This window comes from Melospiza georgiana, chromosome 7 (genome assembly GCF_028018845.1).
Source record: "Melospiza georgiana isolate bMelGeo1 chromosome 7, bMelGeo1.pri, whole genome shotgun sequence".
NCBI classification, from domain to species: Eukaryota; Metazoa; Chordata; class Aves; order Passeriformes; family Passerellidae; genus Melospiza; species Melospiza georgiana.
This window is the reverse complement of record NC_080436.1, coordinates 20,002,331-20,028,717: the sequence shown is the minus strand read 5'-3', so window position 1 is coordinate 20,028,717 and position 26,387 is coordinate 20,002,331. Positions and strand designations below refer to the sequence as shown.

General features: G+C 36.7%; 1 protein-coding gene across 1 annotated transcript in view; it reads right to left on the bottom strand.

Annotated features, from left to right (window-relative positions):
• Positions 1–271: 271 nt before the first annotated feature.
• The window catches only part of OLA1 (Obg like ATPase 1), a 92,528-nt gene continuing 66,412 nt past the window's right edge, over positions 272–26,387 (bottom strand). The window contains exons 8-11 of the mRNA XM_058027945.1: positions 7,637–7,777; positions 6,850–6,946; positions 4,660–4,782; positions 272–793 (exon numbers count right to left, since the gene is read on the bottom strand). Of these exons, the coding sequence (XP_057883928.1) occupies positions 692–793; positions 4,660–4,782; positions 6,850–6,946; positions 7,637–7,777 (463 nt within the window). The 3' untranslated portion in view covers positions 272–691. The remainder of the gene's footprint in view (positions 794–4,659; positions 4,783–6,849; positions 6,947–7,636; positions 7,778–26,387) is intronic.

Sequence of the window (26,387 nt, the reverse complement as noted above, 5' to 3'; positions counted from 1 at the left end):
AATTTATGCTGCCATGATTATTATCCTTAGTATCATCTTTCAGTGAAAGTCCATCTACAAATTCATTAACTTTTTTGAGACAAATCATTGGCATCCTAATCTTCTGATTCCCATGAAAGACTCACTTTCAAGATACAATTGCAGCTGCCCCACACTGCCAGTTACTGTATCATACACGTCTTAAAATTCTGTAATCAGCATCCACCAGGTGCCGTATCGCATTCAGCACACCACAGTCAGTCAATACAGACATCCCCAAACACACCAAGGCTGGTTTTGTCAAATGTTTTATTGAGTGTAGACATCTGGAGTACTGTAAAACATGCATTATCTGTAGATTCAAAAAGGAGCAAGCCACATTGTCCTCACTGTCAAACGTGTCAGGCTTGGCATACATGATGGAGATTAATGAAGTATCATGAGAGTAATATGGTTCCCGAAAAGCTTCTACAATTTGGAGTAGGGTCTTAATCGTTTGAAATGCAAAGCTGTTCACATTTAGTGAACTTGCATGTTTGCTGGAGGTGCCATATTTTAATTCAAAACAAACAAGAATAATTTCACTGGGGGGAAGGGAGGTTCCCTAGGTAGAAACTGTACGCTTTTTGTTTCCAGATATTCCAATTCCAAATAAAAATTCATATGCTTTTTGAAGCAGCACAGTTCATTTCTGAGCAAACAAATCTGGTATTCATTTCTTCTTGGGTTGTTGGGGTGTATTAAATTTAAAGAAGATAATATCTCCATCCTCCACTACGTAATTTCTGCCTTGTTGTCTGTATTTTCCAGCAGCCTGTAAATGGAACAGACAAAAGGAAAATTGGTTACTTCATTAGACATTTTATAGTATTTTCAAATGGCAATTATTTAAATACATTTTGGCTAAGAGATGGTAATACTTCAGTTTCAGAGTTTGACAGTCACAATACTCCTCAGTTTGACACTTGGTTTGACATATACATAAAATATATATAAAAGTAATTTAGCCTCCACTGGATCTGTAGTGCTTAAAATGCACCTGCATTATAAAGTGGTAGAGCCTGGCAAGATAAAGGACACTAAAACAGTTCCTTTTTTTTTTCCTTTTTTCTATTTGGCTTTCTTTTCCTTCATGTGAAAGCCCTGCAAATGGCAAACACTGGCACAGGAATGGAAAGCAGCATTGCTGGAAAGGGCTCCCAGCCCCCAAGCCGCTGGACATGGGGTCCTGTCCCCACTGACCACGGGGACACCCAGCAAAAGCCACAGCTGTGCCTGGCTCGGGCCCAGTGGGGCTCTCTTGTCTGCCTGCACCCACATAATGAAGGGCTGAGGAGCACAAAATGCAGGCTCAGCTCTTCTGTAAGAAATTTCCTTTAGAAGGCATTTGCTTCAGAAGGACAGAGAGCAGAGCAGATAGGCTGTGAAACCAGGATACAGGAAAAGGCATATGGACCAAAGACATGAAAAGAAAATTCGTTATTAAAATGCTGTACTTGAGGAGAGCAGAAAATAGGCAAGGAATCTATTAAATATCAGTACTTTCTGCATTACAATTTATTATTCTATTTTTCTACTGTTATCTCATTGTAATTAAACCCAGTATTACAGAGGCTGTGGCATTAGGCCTGACAGGCTGGGCGGGAGGTGGTCTGTGGAAGCATTTATCTTGAAAAGTGTCTACAATATGGAAAAGTTGAGAGCTTCTGCTTCAGTTCAATAACCATTCCTGTTTTGAAGTTTTCTCTTGCAGGAGAAAGTGCTTCCATGCAAGACCTCACTGTGCCATTATTCTCAATGACACTATCACAGTGGTGGCATGCTAAGATCCCATTACAGGAAAGCTGTTAACTAATGACCTTAGTTGCTGTAGAACAGATCAGATTAATGGTACACAGTTAACTCAGACACCTTTCTTTCACAAAACCTGCTCTGTAAAGCAACCCATTTCCCCACATTGCTGCCTAGAAATTTAGAGGCTCGATATCCTTGTTGCTGCCATTCCTTATTTAAATGTGGTTCCCAGTGATGCTAGCCTATGGAAAACAGCTGCTAAGATAGCCCTGACAATAAATATATACTGAAATAGCAATTGACCTTACCCCACATGACATTATTGATACATAAGAAATAGTACTTTGCAAACATTTTCCTATTTCTTTCCCCTGGAAATCTGTTTAGACTGTAAAATGTTTCAAGTTCTTTCCTTTGAAGATCCTAATAATGCTTAAAGTCAAGAGTAATTAGACAAATTGATGGCATAAATACTAATAAAACAGTGCTGTAAAAATCATCAGAAAACATAAGCTGCAGGCACAGGTACAGAAACATTTACAGTTGAATACATTTGTTACTCACAAATATTTGTAGAAAAAACTGTCCTCCACAAAGTAACACAACATATTTTTTTAGTACAGTAGTGCACACGATCAGTGTGACATAGACTTCTTTAATTAAATACATTTTGATACACTAATATAAGTTTATGTATTTTTGTTACCAGTTTACAGTTAATTAAAAGTGACAGTGTTCCTTTAAATTCTCTAGAGACCATTTAATCCATTTCCATTGCTATCAGAAACACTGGTTGAAAAAATCAATACCCATTTGTGAATCTTGAGTATGTATTAAACAAGACACGTCTAACCAGTTCATTTGCACTTGAAAGCAGCCATCTGTAGAAGCCAGCTTTGCCTAAGCAGATATGATTGCTAATAATGTGATATCCCTGTAGACTACAAAGCCCACACAGAGCTATTCAGTGCATAGTTCACAGCACTGGCATTAAATTAGTTATGCTGTACTGGTGTTAAACACACACAAAATCAAACTTAAAAATCGATCAACTTGATAACATACAAAGCAAGCAACTCCCATTACCACTGTTATTTAAGATGACTCCTACAAGCACCTAAATTTAATTTTGAAATTTACCAGCAATATAAAAGCAATTAGCATTGTCTATGGCATGAAACATTGTATTAAATGCAAATTAGAAAAGACCAGAGGAATATGACACTTTATTCTAAGAACAAGGTTTTTTTCCCAACCTTGACTTTAAAACTGAGTAACAAATGCAAATCTGCTTGTTTTACAGCTACATCATAACAATAAAAATTTAATCATTAAATATGATTTGAGCATGGAAGTTTCATTTCTAGAATCTCACATTGTGAAAAGCAAATAAAAATATACAAGCAAAATACTGATTAATTTAATAGGTGTTAACTGATGTAGCCTCTCAGGGAGAACACTCATATTTGAGCATCAAAAATGATAGTGGCAAAATTTGAATCTGTTACGTAAAGTGGTTTCTGACTGCAGAATATTAGATTTATTTATAGCTGTGGCTTCCCTTTACAACTACAACTCTACTTCCCTTTTCATAGAGCAGTTCACATGCCGCAACGAACCAATTATATGGGATTTTTTTCCCTCACTTCCTGGGGTTCAAACAAACCTATTAAAGTCCCGCTGCTCAGTATGATCTTCCTTAGTGATACCACTGAGAATAGGCTGAATTTGAAATCATAGTTTTGCATACCTTTCAAGCTATCAAACAGCAAACAAAGCCGAACCTCTTAAATTCTTTAACACATTATTGTGTGTAGAAACCTACAAATACTGAGATTGAGTAAATCAAACTAATGTGCTTTGTAATTGCAATTTCATAAAATACAAATCTTAAGAAAACGTCAGAAGTGCCAAACGAGAAATCAAATGTATATGACAAAAAGGTAAGTTTTTCTGCTTAGAAAGAAGAAGGAAATAACGCATTAGCAACGCAGAGAAGAACAGCTTTCGTTATGACATTTTTTTGCCATGTACAAGTTCATTTCATACTTAATAACATCAAATCAGATATAATTTGTCAGCTCTGAAAGGGCACAACTTTGGGCACCCGAGCAGTCTCTGCCCTCTAGTGTTGAGAAAGCAGATGAACCTCTTCTCAACACAAGTGTTACCACAAAGAAGAGCAGGCTCAAGGAGAAAAGTTTTACATTAAATATCTTTACTGTCTATTCAGCACATAGTAGCCACCCTGAACGACCAAAGTAAGGCATGGCATTTTTGATTGAGACATCAAAGGGCAAATGAATAAAATACTGAAAGGGTAAATTGTAAGATCCTAATTATGCTTACCAGAGCCTAGAAGTAGAACCCACTAATCCTCAAAAAAGGGTACAATTTTATAATATAATATTTTCTTAACCATTTGCATCTGACACTTTTAATACCTTTCTTCAAAACAAGATGACACATTTTTAGAAGAAACAGATTTTTCTGTTTCATGTTTCCCTTTAGAAGTGATTAATAAAATCTCTTGCATCTTAAAAACCTGATTTTTCAAAACCAAGTCAGTTTTAAAGCTTATTAAATTCTGAACACAAATATGTAAACGGAGAGAAAAACACCTCAAAACATTAGAATTACATTTAGTCTTAGTGCTGACTTGTTGTCCATGCACTGCTATATCTCGAGTACTGAAATAGTTGCATTCCTGTCCAGTATGTTGGTGCATTTGAACTCTTTCTTAAGTAAAAGATGAAAATGGATTTTGATCAATTGCTAGAAGTGACTGAAGATTCACTTAGCATTACGAACTTTTTCCAGTGAAAATTCAGATTTGAAATGGAAGAATGGCACATTTGGAGGGAGAAGAAAAAGTGGGGAGCTCACCTTGACAGCAGCCTCTGAACCTTCTCCTTTAAAATCTTCATATTTCATTACTTCAGCCATAATGAATCCCTTTTCAAAATCTGTGTGAATCTTCCCTGCTGCCTGAGGAGCCTTCGTCCCTTTCTGTCAAACGAAAGACAAGAAGAAAATTAATTGCATTTAAGAAGATTGATTGCAGGAAAGAGGTTTCTTCTTTTTTATATGCTTTAAGGTTCTGCTGAAACTTTGTTTCATATCAGCTAAAATGCCACACATGCAGCTGGGCGATCCTCAATACTGGGACACAGACAGTGCCTTTGCCACAGATAAACCAACCGACATTAAAGAACAGCAGCTTTGTTTTTCCTAATAGCTATCAACAGCAGTATTGATTTTAGAAGCTATGACTGTGTTTTGTTGTGAGATTTGCTTCGACCCCTAGCTTTCTACACAGAAAGTGAGGAAGATAAAGATTTTTAAATAACTTTAAAATCTGAATTACTCAAGACTTTCACTTACATCCAAATAATTTCAATTAAAGATAACATTCATGGCGAACAACATTTGCAATGAGAAAGGACGTATGGATGTCAAGCCGTACACATTAGCTTATTTTTATTTCAGAACAATTTTAGTAAGTTTGCTATAGAACAAACTGAGTATTCTTACCAAAACATCAACAACTGAATCACTAAAAAATAAAAAATTACCGACAACTATACGATAATTTAAGTTTATGCAATAGAGGAGAATGCATTATAGCTGCATGCTTCAAATTACAAGGACATACATTCTGTGCACACACAACCATGGAGAGAAATTTGAGCAATAATGGTGACCTAAAGGCTGCTTAATAAAGCATGTTAAAGTGCTAAGGAGTCTGACACTGTAAAGCACAGTTTTTACAATAAAAGATGTATTGGCTTAATATGGCTACTCACTGATGCTTACCTGACTAAGTATCTTTGCACATTAAATCAAAGATACTCACAATCAGTCTTAAGATAAACCAGCTTTCAAATTCTCTAATAAAGAGCAAGCACTTCTACTGAAAAAAGTGGAATTTCACAATATGCTTTTTTGAAACTATGGCAAGAATCAGAACATGCTTTTATATTATTTTGGTTGCTGTTTCAGGGACCTTAGCAAGCAGTTATCATGTAAACAGAGATGAGAAAAAAAAGCTAAAAAAACCCCACACATGCTTTTAAGAAAATAAGTTTAACGTGCTAAAACACATACACAAACATCTGTAGCAGTACTATTAAAAATATAAATTTACAGGAAATTATGTTGATTAATGAAAACAAATTAATTCCAGTGAATGAAATTAAATACAGCACTGAAACTCATTGCACAGCCCTAAATACACTGATGCAAAAAACAGAAGCTCAAAGACTGAACTGCACCTTCAAAAGTTCATATTGCTGTAATTTTTAAGGTAAGAGCTTGCAACTGTACACATTCCAAAATATTTGTTCTATATTGATCTTTATATTGCAACATATTTACATTCAAAGGCAAACCATTACAGCTCAGCTCTTACTGTCCTCTGGGAATAAAGCGAATAAATCCGTTGATGTCTGTGGCTATAACCATTCTACATCAATATTTAAAATACATATTGTTTTAGACATTACATAAGTTCCCAGATAAACATATAAAACTATCAAAATAAACTAGGTCTAAATACTAAAGTCAGTAAAAGACCTGAATTACTGCACACTGATTCTAGGATTTGGAGCCCAACTGTGTATCCATGAGGAATATAATGACGTTATATTGCTTTTATTGCTAAAATGTAATCCCAGCAAAGCACAGGAGGAATGAACCATCCGCAACCCAAACAAACTTAGTGAATACAAAATGAAAAGCAACATCAATTTCACTGCAGACAAACCCAGTCACACAGATTAAGCAAGCACAATACTGGTACGTCTTATCTCTGACCACAGGAGGAGGGTAGACAGATTCTACAGGATGAAGAAATTCAGACTATGTAATAGGCAGAATCAATTGTTACCTGCCTCAATCAATGCAGCTCCACTTTCACTGTTCAGCAGCTCACAAATAATTAAAGTTATCCTGGACAAAAACCTCATCTGTAATGACTAGCTAACCGCCACCATGACAAACTTCAAAGTCAGTGATATCAATCTGAATTCAATAGTGTGGAACTGGATATAGCTGATGAATAAGTATGAATCTTACCCTGATGGTCCATGCACGCACTTCATCTGGGCCTGCAGTGAAAAAGTATTCTAGTTGGAGTGCTGCATATCCAGCCTTAATGATCTTTGCTAAAGCACTGAAAAAAAAAAGGGGGTGGAAGGAATCCAATTCATTCAGCACATACACATAAAACAGCTAAATGCGCCAAGTAATCAATTTACGTGGAAAGACATCACATATTTTGAAGATATCAGGTCTACTTTTGAACAGAGCAATAATTGCAGTAGCCTTTTACTTTGAACTCTCCTCAAAAGAAATACTTTTTTACTGCAAAATCATAAAGATAGCATTTTGATTTGTTTATTTGGCAACCTACAGAAACATGGGATAAATATAAATCACCCTATCAGGCAGCACTCTTGTCTCATGCAATTTTCAGGACTCCAGGTCATGAAAGCATATCTGTTTGACTGAAATTCAATATTGAAACAATTTATTATAGTTCCTCAGAAAATTATGGCAAAATTTTCTCCACTGTCCTTATTCCCCATAGATGACGAAACAGTTTTGGTGATCATTCCTTCTCAAAAATATACATAACTAATACCTATGTTATAATTAAAACACTGTACAGAGATGACAGATGACAGTTAAAAACTTAATTTAAAATAAATCTTTTCACTCTGTCTCATGGTAAAGAAAGGAGAAGATTCTCTCTTTATAATGGTAATTACTCTGTCATTTATTATTCTATCAGCGCAAGCAATTAAATTACTGCAAGGAAATAGTTGATAATAAAGTGTAGGGAAAATGAATGCTAATTAACCTTTGTGTCATGTTCTCTTCCAGATACTTCTGTTTCTCCTCAGCACTCATATCTTGCAACTTGAGTTCCAAGGCCCCACTAAAAGGAATGACCAAAGCTCCAGGGTCGTGCTTGTCCACCCACTCTTTAATTTTTATCAACCTGTAGACAACAAAGGGCACAACATTATCTTGTAGTGCATGCATGGCTGTACCACATTCATTATTATCAAGTAGCACATACATATTCATAAGAATTGCACGGATTTATGATGCCATCTTTTTGTGTATTGCTTTCCAAGGTCAAGGCATTAACAGGCAGCAATTGCTTCAGGTGTACTCCATTAATATTTCACTGTTTCCTGGTTTCTGTTTGGCATTTAATCTACAGAAATAGGCATAATTTGGGACAATAACTAGGTGTTTGGTAGAGGTTAAATACTTGCAATCTAAAAAGTGAATAAAACTTTCTGAGAGAAAAATGTACTTCCAAGAATTATATTTACCAAATGTGGTAAAACTGAGGGCCTTCAGTTTTTCCTGACTTTTTTTTTTAATTAAAAAAAAAAGGCATCTCAGTAGCTAAGACTGCTGATATTAGCAGATAGGAAAGAACACTACACTCCTATATAGCAAGATGTACGTCCTTTTTCTGCATATTGATCTTGGAGTATGCCATGGCTGATCAACACAGTTCCATGTTTCTACTGGTTTTTCCCACCTTTTTACTGTTGTCCCAGGGCAAAGCTTCTGCCTTCTATACTACGATTATTTTTAAATAAAGAAAAAAATTCCTATTCATCTTCAGTAACTGGCAGCATTTACAATAGCTTGCTATGCATAATTTCTTTTAGTTGAATGAAACAACAAATTCGGAGCTAAAAACTCAGTGTTAGTTTTTGAATGTTAATTACTCTACTGAAGTAAACAAAACTGGCAGCCTCCTGGCAGCCAGGAGGGTCAGGTGTGTCCTGGGGTACATCAGGCACAGCATGGCCAGCCAGGCAAGGGGTGTGATTGTCCTGCTCTGCTCTGGGGCAGCCTCACCTCCGGTTCTGGGGGAAGTTTTGGGCACCACAATGTAAGAAGGCTATAAAGGTCTTAGAGGGTATCCAAAGGAGGGAAACAGTGATGGTGAAGGGCCTTGAGGAGGAGCTGTGTAAGCAGCAGCTGAGGTCACTGGGCCTGTTCAGCCTGGAGGGGACTGAGGGGAGACCTCACTGCACTGACAGTTTCCTCTGAGGGGAAGAGGAGGGACAGCACTGATGTCTTCTTTTGGTGACCAAAGAATGAGGGAATGGCCTGAAGTGGTGTCAGGGGGGGTTTAGTTTGGGTGCTCGAGACAGTTTCTTCACCCAGATGGACAATGCTCTCAGGCACATGGCGTGACTCTTGGGGATGGTTTTGTGCAGGGTCAGGTGCTGGACTCAATGATCCTTCTGTGATTCTGTGAAAACTTTAGAGCAGTAGATGGTGTTTAAAAAAAATCTTTAAACACAAGCATCATATTCATGACTGCAAGTATTTATTGTAAGTTTAAGGGAGACATTTATAAATTACCTGGGAGGAGTTCACTACTACTAATAGGACACTATTTCTAAACACGTATGAAAGGTAAGAATGACAGCTCTATGCTCAGCAAGCAAACACAGGAGCCATGGGAATACCTCCTGTACACGAATAATGGAATCATAAAACCCAGCACTTTGGGTGCCAGCAATGTTTCAGACCTGAAGCACCCACCATACAGCACAGGGCTTTATGCTTGCTGAGCTCTTTTTCTCAGTCCTGCTAATCTGTAAGATTTAGACCAAGGTTTTAGCTGCTATTATACTAAAGTGCTTTGAAACTGTGGCCTGCAAACCTTTAAATAATCAATGCAAATGTCACTTCAGAAAAAAATGAAGTCAACCACAAGTTCATCAACACACATTTGTCAGAGAAAATAGCAGGGGATCAGAGCTATTATGAGATTAAGTGCATGGCCGACTGAGTAGGGTTTTAGATGGTACAAAGAATATAGAAGTTCACTCAACAGTTTTCACACATTTGTTATATAAGGCTGGTCTTCTATCATTTACTTATGTAAATACCCCGTCAATGTTCTTCAATCCTCATTATACTAATCTTTTCCTGCCTCCAGTTATCCAGTGAAAACAGAGTTTGGTATCCAGGACTGATACTGAAGCACTACTGCCTCCAGAAACATCTGAACTGAAAAAACAATTAAGGTGTGTTTCTCAACGGGAGATCTGACACTTAACAGCATTTCTAAAACTAACATTTGCAGTTAACTAATTTATTTTGGCTAACAAATTGGGTGTCAAAGTTCAGAGCTTATAAATGCCAACATTTTACAGAAAATATGTCTCAAAATGAATCTACGATTCATGAGTGTACTTTGACACATGTGCATACATCCTTTATAGATGGGTTTTTTTAAGGAATTACCTAACACTGGTCTCCAGACTAATTAAATAATGTGCCACGTGAAGAAAGATGGAATGAAATGTGTAAACCTGAAAAAGTGAAATGAGCATGAAAATAATGTCAAAAATTTGATTCAAATTCTGTTTGGTAAATATGGTCATCATAACTAATAAACTAAGAACTATTGTGGAACAACAAGATAAGAAATAATTACTTTGGCTAAAACACCAATTCAGAATAATAATAGTCTTAGACTGTCATTTTAACAGCTTTTCTATTGAGTCCTTGGAGGGATTATTTGCATTCCTCAGGTATTCTATTGTACGATTCAGATGAATAAAGACTTACAAATCATTCCTCTACCGCCAGTGCGAGACTTTGATCCAGTGAATACACCATTGTACCTTAACTATAATTGGCAAAAAACCTGACAGTGTAGAGCATCACAAGCTTAATAACAAAGGAGAATATCTCAAAGTGTTGACAGACGATCTTCATAATGCAGGAGCAAAGCTGGTACATTTTACCAATAAATGAGCACTGAGGTCTAAAGGTCTCTGAAGTGACTGACATCAGACCTGCTACAGCCTCTCTAAAAGAATAAGGTAGTGCATCACACTCTGTACAGTCAGGTTCTCTGCCCGAGTCTTTTACTTTTGTGACTTTCAGTGTCACAGGAATTACTAAAAAGTACCAAGGAATTCCCCTAAATGTGATCAAAATAAAGAAAACACACAAAAAAGTAAACACTCAAACATAAATACTGATGTATTTCTAATTCACGTTTTCCCCAAAGTAGAATGCTTAACTAATAATCAGTAAAATAATAGTGCATGTTTGCCTTCCTGTTACAGATAACAAAGTGTGCCAAACAGATCAAAATGGTCTTAACAAATGGTAACAATTAATGTCATAGTCTGTTTTATTTGAGCACATAATTTTTCCAAAGAATATTATGTATGTCTGTAACAGGACAGCAATAGTACATTCATTTTGGGCCTTTAAGATAAGCAAATTCTGGAGTATCTCTCCATTATTTCATGCTATACTGGAAAATGAATAATGAAAAGTATTGGATTTTATGCTTAAAGACTTTTAATACTTAAAAACTGCCACTGCATGCTAAAATGTAACAAAATGAAAAGTAAAAAACCAAAAAGTAGAACTGACAGCACCAATGACCGTGATTAACAGCTGAAACTACTTTAAGAAATGAGGAATTGCTTGAGATGAAAACCCTTCTTTACAAAGTAAACCAAAAACTAAGTGAAAACAGTGTAAGAGAGTGGGATTTCTGCAACATCCAACAGACTTTCCCGACTGGGGTAGCTTGGTTCCTCCCTTCCCTGTGGAGAGCAGTGTGCCAACAGCAACTAGAGAGGGTTCCACAATTGAAGTCTGACTGATGCCAGAAAACAGACAAAATATTTTTTCTGGAAAAAAAATACAGACTCAAGAGACAGCAAGACATCCATTCATTCTGTGATGGCAAGCAGAAAAGCATATTATGACTGTGTAAAAGCCTGACACAAGAACAAAACCAAGACAAGTGCAAAACCAGACCTCATCAACTTGCAAGTGAAGGCAGCACTCAAATTTCTGATCAGGGAAAACACTTAAGAGGAATTCAGATGCTCATTTCCACCTAGCACTGAGACTGTTGTTTGATAAGGACATAAGGAGTATCAGCAGCATGATCAGTATTTCCAGTAAACCACAGGGGCCAGTGACTTCAAGTGCAGATGGATCAGGACAACTACCAGAGTTAACTCCTGATACTAAATCAGGATGCAAAAGACCATGGAGAAAGGTTTAAAAATGATGGCACTCACTGAGAAGGCCAATAAGCAAAGAACACCAGAAATGGGAGTTGTACAGAAGGGGGTGCCTTCACTTTAAAATGGGGATGCTTACTGAGGCAGAAAAAACCAAAACCCGCAGCCAACCAAAATAAAAAGGTATAAAAGTTGCAGAAAGTACATTACCTACAAATCAATATTTGAGAGAGTTTCACATGAGAGATCCAGCTGGGAACAGAGACAGAGTTCAGATGGAAATCTGAAGTAGTGATGGAAGAGAGAAGCTGCAGAGAAAGCTTAAGCTCAGTGGACACCTGCAAGACAAGATGATCTGAAAACCTGACCCCTGAGAAGGAAAGTGATTTGTGAAAGTATGCTTTTGTACAAGCAAGACCAAAAAGACTAATGGAAGAGAAACAAGTGTTTTTCTGTTCTACACCTGAACTACGAGTGAAAACCAGCAGAAACAAAAGAGCACGGCAGGGAAAAAGAAAATATCAGGCAGCACAAGAAGGAAAGAAACAAATGTAGGTAAGATAAAACTAAATGATCAAAATTTACAAAAGAATGGGAAAAAGATCCACAGATAGGAATGAGAATAAGGACTTAGAAATTCCAACAGGCTCTTCCTGCTGGCAGTTCTGTACAATACCAATTTTTAAAGGCTTCTAAACTCAATCTGTTTAGTGCTTGCTCCCTATTGTTGAAGTTTTCCATAGGTGGAGCCTAAGCCACCTTTATTTTATTTAAACTGAGCCTATAGACTGTGGACCAAGAATATACTCTCCCTATTTAGATCTTTTAAAATGTAGGCAGTTTTTATTTTCAGCTTTCCTTGTAAGCCACATATTACTTCAAACTTTGAACCTTTTTGTTTGGACTTTCTTCAATTGGTCTAAAAGTTTCTGAAAGCACAGTCCCCAATGCAGTTCTCAGAGCTTTCAATAACAGTATCTTATAAACATTACAAATAGATAGAGGATTAACTAATTTTTCAGGTGATTTTCCTGTTTATTAAACTCAGTCTAGCATTTGCTTTTTTCTGACAGCACTGCAACATTATCTCATGCTCAGGTTATAACTTATTGAGTGACCCCATTTGACTAGCTATTTTTAATACTATGTTTGCATAGTTAATTATTTCTGTATAAAATCCTTCTCAGGAGCTGCACCATGGCTATTTTTTCCTAATGATTTCTTCTGTTTCTTGAGATGCTCCTAAGTTCTAATTTTGTTCTACACATATGTGGACATCTCCTAGACTGGGGGTCATGCAGAGATTTAACAAGAGTGCTCATCATCCAGCTCATTAATGGCAATACATAACAGCATTCAACCAGTAGCTGCTTCTGCAGGTTTCATAATGTGATATTCTTTGTTGGGGAAGTGTACCACTGATAATCATGCTCTGTGTATTATCTTCCAACCAGTCTTGCACATTCTACTTCCAGTAGTTTCCATCTAGCCAATATTTCCTATCTTGTTCATGAGAATGCTGTGAGGCACTGAAACCTTTAAAGGCTTAATAAAAATCCCAATATGCAGTATATTTTTTCACTATATGCAAGACTGTTACATTTACCACAAACAAAATATTAGACTCATCTGACAATCTAAACAAGTAATGAACTGTCAACATGAATTTGTGAAGACAACTGGGTTGCTTTTAGGGGATTAAAACGTTAATTGTTCCAACATTTTTCTTGAAATTAAAAGAAAAATCATTGACTTAAAAATACTCTATTTCTTCTCTCCTCTTTGTGACTTTCTTTTGTCTTTTGAAATCACATCCACTATGAGGTTCCAAATGAAACCACAAATTATCAGAAATGATGATGAGTTAGGAAGAATTGTTTCTTTTGCCACTTCCCAAAACCATGAGGACAATTAGGTTTAGTTGATTTGGCAGGATGGGAGAGGAAGACCTTATCTAGCTAAGCACCAGTACTGCATGGCACAGCGCCTAGGTGATGTCCTTCCCTTCTGTTCTGGTAGCAGGCACAGATCCATGGAGATCTGGTCCCACTGTTCTCACATGAGGATAATATGTATATTATCCTTATGGATAACATATATATGTACCCTTATGGATAATATGTACATGTATCCTTATGGAGATAAGAAACACAGCTTCAGTAACCTTTCATTCCAAATTTCTACAATTAACAAAGGATGGGATGGTACAACCAACAAAACAAATGTATATACAAATACAATGTATAACAAATTTGTGATTCTGTATCACAGAAATGCTCTGTGCCAGAAGTGAAGAAGGGGAAGAGGAAAGCACAGGTGGTTGTCACTCTGCTGTAGTGGAGCACTGTGCTCTAATTGCCTTTCTCTGAGTATCCCTTTCTTCTTGCATCACATAAGAAGACAGAATGACTAAACAGGAAAACATAGAGGAGTAAAAAGGTACCTTCTCCCTCACCATGATGAGTTTTTATGAAGAGATGACCAATCTACAGAAGGTTTGGGAGTACCTGTTACTGACCTCAGCAACCACGTCTTAAATCACCAGTGATGATTATAAGTTTATTTTTTTATTCCCTGTTCCCAGCTGGCCAGATGAAACACAGCAATCCTTCAATTTCAAAAAGCCCTTTCCCAGCCCTCACCTGCAAATGCTTTCTAGAAACAGTTCAGAACAAAAGCCCTGCCTCCATGCACTGGGCTGCTCCCTAGCCAAGCACCTCCTGTCAGCCCCTCAGGACAAGAGCTTGAGGAGCTCAGCTCTGCATTTATCCTGCATATCCTGAGTGCTTTCAGCTCCTCAGCATCTTCCCATAGTCCAGTGTCCATAACACCTCCAATATTTAGTCACTGCACCCACCTGAACATTCTAAGAGGCCAGCGTGGAGGACCCATCTCAAATGATTGATGTCACTGACATCTCCTAACAGATTGACTTGAGCCTCAAAACAAAAAGTGGAACAGCCCTTAAAATTCTTTACCTTTTAGGGACTTGCCACACATCCCATGATCACAGGAATCTTATGGCAGAATGGGTACATCAAGTATGTCATTCTACCAGATCCAGATTTAAAAATTTTAAACTTCATTGTAATTTCAACTTACACTGTTATCAAAAACAAAATCATGGAGGTTCCTTTCCTGACCAACACTTTTATTTGACATTTATTACAGATGGGTTTATAACTCCTTAACATTCTCCTTTGAAATGTAAGTAATCCCAGGTTCTCTGCCTCATGTGTCAAAGCAAGTTCTTCCAAAGCCTTGATCTCTATCATGGCCATTATCTTAAATCCCCAATAATTCTGCAAAATCATTTGTTAGATGGGGTGACTAGTATTGCACCTACTACTTTATTCAAGTTGCATCCCAGGTTTTAAAGAAACATTTTCAGAACCTGGACATGAGCTTCTCATCTCATTCCTTACCCGTCCAGATGTTACACTTGCTTTTCTGCTAGCAGCTGCAGCACATGGAGCAGGGCCCCTACAGCACTCCCTGCAGGCATACTCAAGCTGTTCACCAATAAAAACAATCCAGTAAAAAAGCAGCTTTTGGAGGGAGAATTTAGTTCTTTCATAGCTCCCCTCTCCAGCTATTGCCTTTAAAAATGGACCAGTTCACTTTCCCACATATCCTTAGAAATGGCTGTGCCAATATAACTGAAAGGTGCTGCAGGAACAAGTAAAGACTACTAAGGACAGGATGTCTTAAGTTAGCCAACCACCCAAAAAACACCAATGCCATGGAGCCAAGTTCAATCAGGAATTTCATTAATTATTACTGAAAAATGTTTATAAATGGCAGGACTCCTGAGTAAAAATTATCCCATATGAGATCACTTATAAATGGATTCTTCCAAGTTGAAAACAATGGTTGACAACAGAATTTTAAAGATCAAGGCAATATTCTGAAAATCCCTATCAAAGAACTTTATGCCCTCAAGATAAAGCTCTGTTAACAAATTAACATAATATGGCAGTAGCAGAGGGTTCTCAGCTTGCCTGGTCTAGAGAGCTACCCAGGGATATTGGCTGTTTAATGGTATGCTAAAAACACATAAGGGCACAATGTTTCACTTACAAATCTGTATGTATGACCAACCACTTTTTGAATGTATTTTATATAAAGATTTGCCTCAACTGACATGAAACTTTTTTGGTTAGCAAAATGTGGGAGCTGTGAAAGAAGTAATATCAGAGAACATGAACCTGTATATCAAGAATCAACAGTAGTTAATGAACAGAAAATTTCTGTATCTCGGAGAAGCATGCATAACAGAAAAATAAAGTTTGTGTATTGCAGCAACTTTGAATTAAAAGACACCAAGATGGCAGAAAGACAAAGAAGTAAAATAATCCAGGATGATTTTTTCTGCAGATATATATATGGAGAGCTCCCACTAAAAAAAGATTTAGCAGTACATTATACAGCTTATATAATCTAACAAAAGCTCAGTCAAGGTAAAACATTTGTAAGACGCATCACTTATGAAGAATAAAGATCTTAAAATCCAATTTCAAAACATTCATTTCTGATCTGATTTCCAAGACTGTAGTAACATCTCTATCCAAACTATGGTCCCCACTAAGGTGAGTGAAACCAATTACAAATTGGCATCACAACCAACTCAAACAAACAACAAGTGGTACTACACTGCCACTGCAGCACCTGCTGGCACATGAATGGCTTACAATTCTCCTTGGGCTGCCAGCTGGGAACACTAATTCTGTCTGAACTAAAAAGACAAAAAAGAGATGGCTGTTGCAAGGATCAAGAACAGCCAAGACCCAACTACTGATGAACCCACATAACAACAGAGACTGCAACAAACTGTGCATATTACATTTCCTAGGTATGGGCACAACAAGCCCTACTTAAGCACATATACTTTGGACCAGAAAGATACTTTTAAAGTCCCGTGTTGTCATTCTTTCTGCTATCATTTATAAAATGCATAATTTACAATGGTTATCTTGAAAACTATAACAAAATAATTTAACAATTGTTCATTCATAAATCATAGCAGAAGGAGCAAATCTCAGTCACAAAGCTTCCATGCAAATTGGTGATAACTGAGATACTATTACAGATTAGTAGAAGAGTTCCTATTCCATAGTCAGGCTTATGCTATGGCATAATAATTTTAAGTTTTGTCTCTTCACAGGACTTCTTTACGTCACATGAAAACTATTCTTGAGAGTCCTGTACATTGCAAGACAATTCATATCAATGCTACTATAGTAAAGTCTCAAATATATACACTCAAAAAGTTATGAGCCATTCATAAATAAGAGTATTGACCAAAAAGACATCAAAGATATTGAATGGTTAATACTCAACCTAGAGCAACTCAAAGAATACAAGGCTTTATTTCAGATCCCTGATTTAGACACCTAATCTAGCTCTGCTCCCTATATAGTTAATGAAGTAGGAGGCTCTTCTGAGGGCAATTCAGAGTACTTAAATTAGGGCTCCCTTTCTCATTTTCTTCTTAAAGCATCTCCCCTCTCCTCTTTTCATAGGCTGCTTTAGAAACTAACCCTTACCTTATATGCCTGAGACACTCACATAAAATTATGTGATGGGCCTCAGTCCTGCCTCCTGCTGATAAACTTCCCCAAAACAATGTCTAATAAATCCAACAGCACACACTGTACTGTCATATGAACATGTTCATGTCTGAGTAAAGCACTAAATGAGTTCAGGATTTTCACAGCATGCAGAGATGCCTTGTATGAAATGTACTTCACTAATTTGAAAAGCTGTCACAGAAATGTTCAATTCCACAGACACAGTCTGTTTACCCGTTGTCTGTTGTCCAAACTATGGTGAAATGAAAAAAAAATTAACCATGTCTGAATCATCTACTAAAACATACTTGTCCTAGGGGAATGGTAACTTTGATTTTTTTCAGATGCCAGAATAAGTATCTGGATCAGTGTCACGCTTCATTTATCTGACAGACTAAAGGATCTGTTAGACACAGATTTTTAAGGCTGAAAATGGAATGAAACAGTATATTTCTGTCAGAAGTAAATAATCTTATTCTGTGGGTGGGTATGCACAAAACATTTTTATTTGAAAGCACAAAACTAAAATTTGATTTATCATAAAATTGTTTGCTTACCAAGCTTCATTTTTGTATCAGTTATGGAATTAGGAAACATTCAACACCCTCAGCAATTTCAACAATAAAAAAACCAATTTCACTGAGAAGAACTCCACCTTGAAGTTACAGTGCTCTGTAGTATGCTTTACCCTTACAAACACTAGCACTAACAATAGGATCAAAAAGCCAAACCTAAAAAGCAAGCTACTTTTATTTTTGTGACTTGGCCCAGAAACCATTTTTCAATAAAGTCAGAATGTAAGCCCAAAATCATACTAATCCATGTTCAGTCTCTCCTGAGTAAAGAAAAGGCTCCATGTGTGGTGGCAAACATGAGAGTTGTCAACATAAATGAAAATGTTCATGAATAAAAAACAGGCTGTTATAAAGAGCTAATTATAATATTACTATCAATTGCTAGCTTGCACTTGCAAATCTTTCATATCATATAAATGCATTGTTTTTGATGTTTCTCTGTAGCTAAACATCACATCATTTCACTTTTTCAAAGTAGCTCAAACATGCATGGGATATACTATAAGGAATGTGATCTGATCTACAGTTACACTGAAAAGAAAAACTATGACAAGAAATGTGCAGTCATTAAAAATGTAAAACATTAATCACCTCCCAAGTAAAAAAAAAATCCTGACTTCTAACAGCCTCTATAAAATGATTTCTACTTTCTTTAAATTCATTCTTACTGTCCAAAACAGCAGTTGAAAACAGTTATGTGAGTGATGACAAAAACAATACAAACATCCAAGCACTACTGACACTGAACTATTCAGCTTCCATCCAGATGCTTTCTTACCACGAGAAATGCTGTTTATTTGCTTCAAGCAATCACCTACACTCTTCTAGCACATACAGTTTGAGAAATGTTTCAGTAACAATGAACTTCTCAATGACATTTTCAATTAAAAGCACTGCTCCTATTTTAATGCTCACATTTTCTTCTGTTTCAGAAGCAGCCTAGAATTTGAGTTTGGAAAAGACCTGCTCAAGAGGGAAGAGCCCCAGTAAGTAACAGATGGTTAAAAGTAGACCTAGGCAAAGGAAAAATACTAAAATATCATATTGGGCAGCTATTCTGGGCAATGATAGTCTATGCATTTCTCCACCAAAGAGTCACTTAATCAACATACACAATGCAATTTTAGTCTTAGTTTGGTTGAGTAATGACACCATCAAAGAAGAACTGATGACAGAAAATAACCTTGGGTAAACACAAGTAATTTGGTTTAAAGGAAAAAATAAAGCATGTCCTGAAAATTTATTCTCTCATTGATATGACATATGATTTTCTGTGCAGGAGGAATGCATCTCTGAAGTGTGCTGTGTGTAAAACTACTCATTCAGCTGGAGAAGAAGGGGAAGTGGATTTGTAGAGAGTGAGGACTGAGCAATGCGCTGGATATGATAACAGGAGAACAAATGAATCTTTTAGGGTACTAAATCAAAATTCACCAGGATCAAACTTAGGACTGATCATGTTAAATACATTAATGACCTTGACACAAACATTAGTTGCATGCAAATTTTATGTTCAATGCAGGGGCAGGAGACGTTTTCCTCAAGGAAAGTCATCATCATTGTCAACTGCAAGTGACAGAGAAGAGAGTTCACACTAGGTTAGTGCTCTTCAAAGCAAATCTAAGCAACAGGGGAAAGGAAAATATCATCTACAGATCCTACTGGAAATGCTTCCCTTTGTTAACAGGATGCATTGTATCTGCATATAAGGTATTCCTGAAAGCATAGGGAGCCCTAGGTGTAGCTGTGGTCAGCTAAGTTCACAACAGGTCTCAAATTATCAGAGGGATCTGAACCTTGTGTAAATGACACAGAAAGAGAAAACCGATAATACCTGCTTTAAATAAGGAGATAAACACCAATTAGATAAGATACAATTTAGTCTACAGGACAAAGCTGCCTTAACACCAATGAAATAAGCCAGCCATGGAAAAACAGAGGCTGGAAATTAGCAGAACATTTTCAACCCAAGGCAGCAGCAAGGTTCTGTGAACTGCCTCCCAATACTAAGTGCAGAACAATCAGCCACTGTTAAAAAAAATCCACAACAAATCACCACCTTAATTAATTTATGGAAGTCATTATACTGTGTAGCTACCAACAATAACTGGTTCTGTACTGAATGCAGAGGAGGGATTACAGTAATTTAGGGATTACCATATAGTTACAAGGAAGCACTACACTTTGTGAATTCAGAAGTACTTAAACGCTATGCAGAAATGCACAGGAGGACAAAGAGGTCTCAATTTCATACAAATCAAGTTCCTACACCTTTTGTAAGAACCAATGCCTTCACTGGGAGGAAGGCAGAAAGAACTCAAGCCCCACATACTCGAATTGGCTAGTGCTGGCCAGCTGACCAGCAGCAGTAGGACTGTCAGACTGATGCTACCTGTGCTCACTGCCTGATGTCACTGCTTCCTAAAGGAGGAGTATAAATTTGGGATCACTGTTGTAAGGAAACAAGACTCAAAACTCATGGACAACCAGACTTCTGCTCTTCCAAAATGAAATGTACACAAAGTCAGAAGTAGCCCTCTATACCATACTTAGTTACCAGTACCACTCACAAGGACAGGTAAAGCAGAAGAGGTGGCTGAAGCACAGCTTGGCAGTAAGTCATCTCAAAATTTCAACAAGGTACAATTTTTAAAATAGCACTAATAATAGCACTGGACTTCAATATACTAGCTGGTCAAATGAAGAAAATTAAGTGTTTTAATTTTGAAGTATGTAAAATTTTTAAATTAAATTTTCCTACTTGGTATCAGAAATGGAGATTTAAAAGAGACAAAAAAATCCAGTCCCTCATCACCAAATTTCCAGGCATGTGGCTTTAACATAAGGCCTTCCTTCTACAGTATTGAGTTTTGCTTCAGAAAAAGGGAATCCATCATCAGGGGTCTCCTACCTATCCAACCCTACTGCATCCTCAAGAGCAAGCTTGTCCTTTCCATGGAGCAAGGTTGGCCATAAAGGAAGGGTACACCCCTAAGCACCACTAACAATCTTCATTGTGGCATTTTCTGACTTTGAAATGTGTCCCATTGCAGCATTAAGACACTTAATATAGCAGGACATAATTTCCAATTTATAAAAAAGTCACCAATAAACATGCTGAACCCTAAAGTGAATGTACTCATTAAATACCCACTACACAAACCTATCTTTGAGCTAATGGAACTACAGTGAGCATTTGCCCCTCAGTAAATTAGAAGCTGTTCTGCTGCTACCCTTGCTGTGGTCACTCCTACACCCCCTACTTCCTTTTATCTCCTTTGCAGGGTTACCAGTTCTGCTCCTGGTCACAGACCCACTTCCTGCTCAGCTTCATTCATGCTTCAACATACAGAGGTACAACTGAGACACTTGCAAATCCCTCTTAGGTCTGCTCAATTCTTAAATTTAGCAACAGCTATTTCAAAGAAAAATTCCTTTACCACTGTGTATCTCACAGTATTTAGTATTACATTAATCATCTACTACTGTACTTTCTTATAGTTTTTTAAAATAAATTGTATAAATACTGACATTCTGAAATTCATTCTGCACAAATCCAATGCATATTGATGATTTTTCTCACTAAAAAGTGGACAAGGTATTTATGTAATAGGCTGAAATAAACAAAGCTCAGGTATGAAATACCAGTCTAGTAAACAAAAATAAACAAACAATCCACTGCACAGTTTAAGTACCAGAGACAATAAAGATGTATACCACATATATACAGTAATATCTATTATAAAGAAATATTAGATACAAGTCTCTCAGTAAAGTCTAGAAAAGCACAGAGCATATAGTTGTACTGTTAGTGCTTCCACTTACCAGATAAAATCTTATCTTTACACAGAAAAAGGACCAAAAAAATGGGGATGTAAATATAGCAATGTGAAACATGGTAACACTAATTCTGTGTCTTTCCTCAAAACAAAAATTTCTCTCAGAAATGATGCAGTTGATAGTTTTTCTAGCACATTCAAGGTTATTGTACATGTTTGTCTGGTACAAACCTGTGGAGCCCGCAATAAGAAATGCCAACAGTGCAAAAGACTTCGTATGACAATATTCAAGTTGAAGCTGTGCACATCCTCAATTTTGCTTTTCACCACAAAGAAAGCCCAACTATACATTATGAATCAATCAGAAAGAGGACATTTATTTATGTTGCAATAAAAATAACACAAAGTATGGAACTTCAGTGATGAGATGCCTAAACCAGAAGCACTTCCCCAGCCCTACAGCAGTTAAAACAAATTACATAACAATCCTTTACAGAGAAAGCTCTTCCTGAATTTGAAAAAACACTTACATGCTGCAATTTTCAGAAAAGCACCATGCTAAAAATGCATTCCACTCATTCAGAAGCAACCCAGATTCAGTACTATAGAAGCTAAAGGTACTGCTCAATACAATGATTCATAGTTTCTCTAATAGGAAGATTCAGCAGTTTTCAGACGAGACCTTTATTCCCTCTCTGAATAAATGATGCCTGAAATTTTTATTCTTGTTCTAATGGAATTTCAATGGCCTTCACTGCAAATCTACTGGAAATTTTCGCATATTAAGTGGAAAAAATTAAATTATGTTAACCACATTTTAATGTGATTAAGGCTGACAGGGTCATTATTTCTGCTAATCACTCAGTTTAAAAAGCTCAAACAAAACTTTGTAACAGCCAACGTTTTTTCTGGTTTTCTGTATGCCTACTGTAGTTGAGAATTGAAGCCACTACTGAACATGAAACACAGCATATTCCATAAAAGGATACATCAAATGTTTGCTGCAATTTGTACATGGATTTCATAATAATTAATTTAAAACTTTAAAAAGGGGGGGAATTGTTCTTTCAGAATGTATAGTCCTTTACTTCTTTTGTCTTCCTCAATCAAAAGACAAAACAGAACAAGGGAATATATACTTATTTCCCCATATGTCATATTTGCTAGTAAACAAGAGAAAACATTTCTGCATGTCTTTACTGCGAACCACAAGATATGTGTAATCACAGAAAATAATTTCTCACACCATGTCTGTTAGCCTCTGCAATAAGGAGTTCTGCTTATTACCATTTAGGTTGGCATAATCTGGAAATTGGGCATAAAGAAGTAGAGCAGAATGAGTAGCAAAGATTATATAGTTTTCAGAGTGCCTTGTAGCTGACTTGCATGGAGAACCAAACAACAGGACAGAAAATTAAGGACACTGCTGTTCTGGCCACAGGCTCAGCTCGAGAGGCACAGCCTTAGAGCCAGCCCTCTTGCTCAGAGGTTTGGCACCAACAGCAGCAACTGTCAGTGGAGCAGCTCCCTAAGAACGCAGCAGCTTTGAGGATGACTGAACAGGGCAGAAGGACTTCACCTAAAAAACAGACATAAGTTTGTCTTGTTCATACTGCCAAAGGAAGGGATATGGTGTTTGTGAGATTTCTATTTTCTTTCTGGGTGGGAGGAGGCTGTTCACAGGTTTTCTTAGGCTTGCATTTTAGGCTTTTTGAGGGATTACCACTCTCTGCAAAGATGACCACTGTAACGCTTACTGCTGCTTAATAATTAACACCACCCTCTGTGAATCATTATTTCTGGATGAGCTGTACTTCTCAGGCCATGTTATCTCTTTCCTCACAACCTCTAAATTTAGAGATGATTAAAAAAGAGGGGGGAAAAAAAGCATTTCAGCACTCATATTAATTTTTTTCTACATAAGTAACTTACTCATACACAAGTTACTTTAGAAGAGAAAGAAAGTGCGGACAGACTGATTCTGATTCCCATTGATCATTCCCATATAGTTCAATAGATACATTTCAACCTAACTGAATCACTAAAAACCACTTATTGAATTACAAAAAGGAAATTTTTTAAAAATTAAAAATAGTAAACAAGATCATTACCTTATTAATCTTAGGGTATGTGAAATTTATCTGAAGAATATTTTATTTCCTTCCCACTCCTTGGCAAAATACCTGAACACAGATTGTAAGATCTACTTTATGATTACAACAACAACAAAAAAAAAAAAAGCTGAGTAAAAAAGATGGTAATTATACACAAGTCTTTTCCTATAAAACTTTACTTCTTTGTATCTTGCATGTACTGCTAGCTTCAACAGCCAGCAGCTTTTTTTCCTAACAAAACGTTTGCTTCACACCTGAATACTTTCCATAGCAAGACAAAAAGTCCAATGACATTAGATGACTTACTACAAGGAACAAACTACATCAATACATTACAGCTGTAGTCTGTGGTGTTCTCAAAAAGAAACGTTACTGGTATCATTGCATTTTCTAGTTTTAGTTTTTTAGTGTGAAGCCATGCACTAGTGCATCAACTAACAGCCCCACTGAATTCTTGTGCTCATCTAAGAAGGGACCCTGCTGAATGTCCTAATGCATCTTATTGTGAATCTTCAGCAAATAAAACTTCATGTATGAGCTCATGATGTGCTTTGCTGCTGGAAAGTCACAGGCTCTGTGGGAAGCTTTTTATCTTCCCAGCAGTCAGTTCTCTGAGAACATCAGTGCAGCTACTGTAGTTACCTGTAGATTACTTGTATTTTCTCACATCTGTGTCCAGCAATCTAAACCATGATGATAAAGGGTCATTAGGTTTTGAGTGAGGAAGGGGATGGACTAGACAATTTGCTCTGATAAGCTCCTTGTTGCGAGTGCCGGTTTAGAATGTGAAATGCAGGGTTATGCACATTCTCAACGCCAACGCCTGTGCTCTCAGAGCACCAATTAAAAATCACACTCAGCCCATCTCAAACTACATCAACACATCTTACCTGAAATTTTTACCATTAAAATATTGCAATAAACTAATTCTGTCATGGTAAGAAGGACATGAGCTGTCTATTAGCCACAAAAGAATTCAGGTACAATTACTAAGATAACTGCTGTTTGGAGCACAGCAAAGCAATTTCCCACAGTGGGGCTTACAGTTCAATTTACCAGTTGGGCAAATATTTTGTGCTCTGTAGTGGTCCACAGAGTTAACAGTTACCTGTAACATTTGAGTAGTGTTATACTTGGAAAAAACTTTTTTCAACCTAAACAGGTGTTTCAGCTTTATCCCTTCACATGAATACAGATTTTTTTTTCCAACCTTTTTCTAAGAACTCTTTTAAGACTTCCATTTAACATTAAATGCAAATTTTATGAAAGAGCCAATGGGTCTATTTTCCCATTCCAAGCTACTCACACTGAGATCTTGTAAGTTATAGGCTGCTTGGAAGAGGAATGAGAATAAGCACAATGTCACCTATAAAATTATGTTAATCCTCAAGTAACTTGATGAGGTGGTAACAGGCTTTTTTCCTTTCTTTCTTAAGGGATATGCTTAACTCAGTAAAAAAATAGTAATAATAAAAAACCCCTATTCTCATGAACTAAACAATAATGAAAGAAGGTTGCATTTTCATATAAAGCAAAACCAGGTTATACTATGAATACAGTGAACAGTTCCAATGACATGGCCAGTGACAGAACTGTGAGAAGCCTTTAAAATATTTATCATGAATTTTTGTGTCAAAATGCAGTGAGTATCATGGTATTAGGCATCAGATAAATACATGGAAGTACAAATGGACCAATAAATATTTCTTGGTCAATCTTCAAGGAATCACAAGGAATTCAGGGATTTAAGAGTACGAAGAATGGAATTCCTACACTTCCCTCTTCTTGAAATTAAAGAGTAAAATAATTACCATTCAAACACCAACTCATCAGCTTAGATAGTTCAAAAGGGGTTTTCTTCATCGCCCTTGCAGAGATGATGATATCCTGCTATGTTGCTTTTGAGTCTTAATTTTAAGCCAGTGAAGAAAAACAGAAGGTCGATATTTTACATTAAAAAGGTCCATTTCCAAATTACAATAATTGTAACAATACATGAGCTCATAATGGATTTTCTACCAAAATTCAAAGACAGCATTTGAAAATGAGCTCCTTAATTTTATCACTTGGTTTTATTTTATAAAAATACATCTTTTAGTTCCAACTGCTGCAAGAGAACTGGCTACATAGACAACACTGGTTTAGCTTTCTTTTTTTATCAGTCCATGGTCTTCCATGAAAATGCATAATTTTGAGAACATTACCAGTCTGCATTATCAGAAAAAATGAATCCTTAATAATTATTCATACACCAAGTAGCTGTAAACCCAAATCATTTCAGAAGACCTGAATGTGTCAAGAACTTTGACAATTATGACTGGAGCCAGGAAACTGTAGCACTGCAGAATTTCTTATGAATTTTTCTAGTTACTTTTTATAAATGCTGTCCTAGATGACAGCTTAATGTGTACCACATGCAATATTTATTCTTCTTCAGTGTCAGACTGTCTAGCCATCCAAGGGAATACAAAGAATGTCACTTATTAGGATAAAAGCACAAGGAAGGTAATCAAGGACATATGTAACATCA